Source organism: Hyla sarda, chromosome 7, assembly GCF_029499605.1.
Source record: "Hyla sarda isolate aHylSar1 chromosome 7, aHylSar1.hap1, whole genome shotgun sequence".
Taxonomy (NCBI): domain Eukaryota; kingdom Metazoa; phylum Chordata; class Amphibia; order Anura; family Hylidae; genus Hyla; species Hyla sarda.
Window position 1 is genome coordinate 178,080,416 of NC_079195.1, and position 4,070 is coordinate 178,084,485.

Sequence of the window (4,070 nt, forward strand, 5' to 3'; positions counted from 1 at the left end):
AAACGCTTTCACTGGCACAAGGCAACCAGATCCGGCAAGGGAGTGCAGGGGAAGTGAGGTGATATAGCCAGGGAGCAGGTGGAAGCTAATTAGGCTAATTGGGCCAGGCACCAATCATTGGTGCACTGGCCCTTTAAGTCTCAGAGAGCTGGCGCGCGCGCGCCCTAGAGAGCGGAGCCGCGCGCGCCAGCACATGACAGCCGGGGATCAGGACGGGCAAGTGACTTGGGATGCGATTCGCGAGCGGGCGCGTCCCGCTATGCGAATCGCATCCCCGCCGGCAATGTCAGTGCAGTGCTCCCGGTCAGCGGGTCTGACCCGGGCGCTGCAGGGAGAGAGACGCCGTGAGCGCTCCGGGGAGGAGCAGGGACCCGGAGCGCTCAGCGTAACAGTACTCCCCCCTTAGGTCTCCCCCTTTTTTTGTCCGGCAACTGCTTCACATGGGACGAGGACACCGGGAGTGATAGTAGGGTTTCCTCAAAGGCAGGCAGTACAGCAGGAGTGGGAATGGGGAGGGAGGGCAGAGGGTGAAGCTTGACACGGGGCAGGGCGCGCGCCCTAGAGAGCGGAGCCACGCGCGCCAGCACATGACAGACGGGGACCAGGACGGGCAAGTGACTTGGGATGCAATTCGCGAGCGGGCGCGTCCAACTATGCGAATCGCATCCCCGCCGGCAATGTCAGTGCAGCGCTCACGGTCAGCGGGTCTGACCGGGGCGCTGCAGGGAGAGAGACGCCGTGAGCGCTCCGGGGAGGAGCAGGGACCCGGAGCGCTCGGCGTAACAATGGTACACAGTCAAGGAGGAGGTTCTCCACAGCTGCTCCCCACCTCGGCTTCACTCGGAAGTCTCTTCCTGTAAGTCTATAGTAAGAAACTCAGCGAGGCAGGTAGCAGTGGTGGAGAGCTGCTTTTCTGGCTGCATACTTAGTTCCTGGCTACTCCTCCCTGTATCGGGGTGTCTAGCCCTGTATCATGCTGCCTGAGTTTCATGAAACAGCTGATAGGTTCCCTTTTATTTGTTCTAAAATAAACAGTATACTATTAACCTGTATAATGTATTTTTCAGTGCTTGAACCTCTTAAATTTCAATTGGGCATTTTGGATAGAAGATTACTGAAAGTGGAGTCAAACGTGCAAACGCTTAGAAACGGTTAGTAATGACATTTAGATTCTTGTTTTCTTGGAAATCGTTATACAAACAGTAATGAAGAATGTGGACATCTTATAGATAAGAGTTGGGGGGCACAGGAATAGGTGGGGAAAAAAACACATTGGGGAACATTCATCAAAACCTGTGCAGAGGAAAAGATGACCTGTTGCTCATAGTAACCAATCAGATCGCTTTTTCATGTTTCAAAGCCCTTTTGAAAAATGAAAGAAACAATCTGATTGGTTGCTATGGGCAACTGGTCAATTTTTCCTCTGTACAAATTTTGATAAATCTCTCCCATTGTCTAATCACATGTAAGCATGCAACAAAAAAAAACCAAACAGTTTTTGCATGAGTTTTGCAAACACATTGTCCAGCCATTTATTTACAGGCTTCTCTATGAATTCATTAGCAAATAGGTCGTGCTGTTAAATTAAAAGTAAAATAAAATATTTTTGGTCACTTGGTATACCCTAAAATTTTTTATAAAAACCGATCAAAATGTACATGGAATCAAAAACAAGAGATCACGATGCAAAAAATGAACCCTCATACATCACTGTATGCGGAAAAATAAAAACTAATAGGGGTCAGAAGAGGACATTTTTAAACCTACTAATTTTCATGCATAAATTTATAATTTTTTTACTACATAATTCAATGCCTCTTTGGTGCCCATTTGCAATTTATTTCACCTTTGTTTCTTTCTGTGCAGTTGCCATTCATTGTTTAATAACTACCCATTGATAACAGAAAGGTATTAAAGGGGTTATGAATGGCACTGAGGAGGCTTTAAACAAGAAAAAAGGTACTAAAGAGGCAATGAGGGAAGAAAAGGGTCACCGAACAGAAGGATAATACTGTATCACTAAATGCAATGCCCATTTGCTTTTTATTGGTGAATGCGTGCAGCTGAACCTTGTCCCATATGCGTTCTCCAATGGCTGTGCAATGTTGCTGGGATTATAAGCAACTTTGCATGGCCATTGGTGAATGCATAGGGGCATGGTTTCAGCCGTATGCATTGACTGGCATGTAGGAATGTGGCCTAAGGCCCCTCCAAAATCTAGTGTCCATGGTTGTACTGGAAAAAACGAATCTGATCCAATGAAACCTAACCATGTAATATATAGGACTTTAAAGCAATGGACACCATTAAAATGGAAAAAAGATACTTTTACATGTTGGTGGTTTCCATATATGTAAAAAGAAAAAAGTTGCACTACATTTGAGTTTACAATCTTAATTACTTTATTCGTTTTTAGGCCCCCTGATATTCAGTTTGCAGCCTGCTTTTAGGTTCAGTTCCTTTTCAAGAGGTAGTGTCCTCCCAGTAATACATGTTGAATGTAAGGTCTGTGTGTACGAGTCTACAGTTTGCTGGTGCTGTTCTCCTTTCTCTCAACACTTGTACACGGATCATGAAATCCTCCTCAGCTCACTTCCTTTTGTGCACTTTCCTCCCTGTCTTCAGCCTGTGTGAGCTGCCCTCCATGCATGTTCCCCCTCTGCTGCTAACACTGAAAGAGGGGGAAAAAATCCGACTGATTTTCTTAGCTCTCTGTGAAGCAGCAAAATGGCAGGAAATGTTTAATGAAGTCTATTTAAAAGGTTGCTTAGTTTTGCAATCAGGAAAAAATGAACAAAAAAAAGGTAGTGAACAGGTGTCCATAAAGGATCTGCGGCTAATGACTTGGTTCTAGATATCACAGGACTCCTTCATAGGTCTTGTGGGGTCTATACATTGTTGGTCTCTGATATGGCTGATTGTCTTATACAACTTAATACAATGACCCAGTTTGATAATGTTAGTGACAAACAAGTCTGATTTGCCCATAGCAACCAACCACAGCTTAGGTTTCATTTTTTTACATAGCTCTGGTAAAATGAAAGCTAAACTGTGAAGATGCTATAGTAATATTGGGGGAGATTTAATAAAACCTATCCAGAGGAGAAGTTGGCCAGTTGCCCATAGCAACCAATCAGCATGTTTCTTTCTTTTTTTTAAAGGCATCTGAAAAATGAAAGAAGCGATCTGATTGGTTGCTATGGGCAAGTGGTTAACTTTCTCCCTGCATAGGTTCTGATAAATCTCCCCCATTGTGTCTGGGAGCTGTCGTTGTATGTAATATTTACCAATCTGTATTCTCTTTATTTCAGCTTTAACATTTTCTAAGAGTGCAGCAGCAGCTGGAAACAAGATCTATATTTCACAAGGTGTAACGGCGAATTACAATGATGCCATTAACACTTGTGCCAGGGCAGGAGGTCAATTGCCTATACCACTGAATGAAGATGAGAACAACGCTGTAAAGAAAACAGTGAATCAATACAATTTCTTTGCATATCTGGGTGTAAATGACCTTCAGGATGAAGGAACATTCAGATATCTAAGTGGTGAAAAGATTAAATTCTCAATCTGGTATGATAATCAACCAGATAATTCTAAACTAAATGAAGATTGTGTGGAAATGTATGGGGATGGGAAATGGAATGATCAGAATTGTGATGAAAAACGTCTGATCATCTGTGAATTCATTTTGTAAGTTTAAAATATTAATAAAAAGTGTCCTCTAAAGGCATTAAAAATTATTCCTAAATGGAATGTGAATCAACAATTATTAATTTTTATTTATCCTGCTATTCATTTCTGTATTGTATCCATTTATGTTAGAATTTATTGAGGAGATTATCAAAGGATTTAACACCTTTATTTGAGTGCAGTTTGTGTCAAATGTGGTCAAAAAGTGATGCATGATGTTTTCACCACATTATAAATTTACAATAAACTTTGATTTGTTTGATTTGATTTGAGCATTTTTTGCAATTCTGACCACTGTCACTTTAAGTATTAACCCCTTAAGGACGCAGGACGTAAATGTACGTCCTGGTGAGGTGGTACTTAACGCACCAGGACGT

The 4,070-nt window shown here is 42.7% G+C and overlaps 1 protein-coding gene across 2 annotated transcripts; it reads left to right on the top strand.

Moving 5' to 3' along the window:
- Nucleotides 1–2,398: 2,398 nt before the first annotated feature.
- On the top strand, nt 2,399–3,815 carry LOC130282363 (pulmonary surfactant-associated protein A-like). Of its 2 annotated transcripts, none has more exons than XM_056530536.1 (2): nt 2,399–3,032; nt 3,312–3,815. In XM_056530536.1, exons 1-2 carry the CDS (start codon nt 2,957–2,959, stop codon nt 3,695–3,697), a joined length of 462 nt encoding a protein of 153 aa, XP_056386511.1. In that variant the 5' UTR covers nt 2,399–2,956; the 3' UTR covers nt 3,698–3,815. The 2 variants fall into 2 exon arrangements, with proteins under 2 accessions (XP_056386511.1, XP_056386510.1); XM_056530535.1 differs by having other exon boundaries at nt 2,399–2,804.
- Nucleotides 3,816–4,070: the final 255 nt, after the last annotated feature.

Coding starts and splice junctions, on each gene's coding strand:
- LOC130282363 (XM_056530535.1), top strand. CDS start 2,492: ATGTTGAATGTAAGGTCTGTGTGTACGAGTCTACAGTTTGCTGGTGCT. Junction 2,805..3,311: donor AAAAAATGAACAAAAAAAAG/GTAGTGAACAGG, acceptor TCTTTATTTCAG/CTTTAACATTTTCTAAGAGT.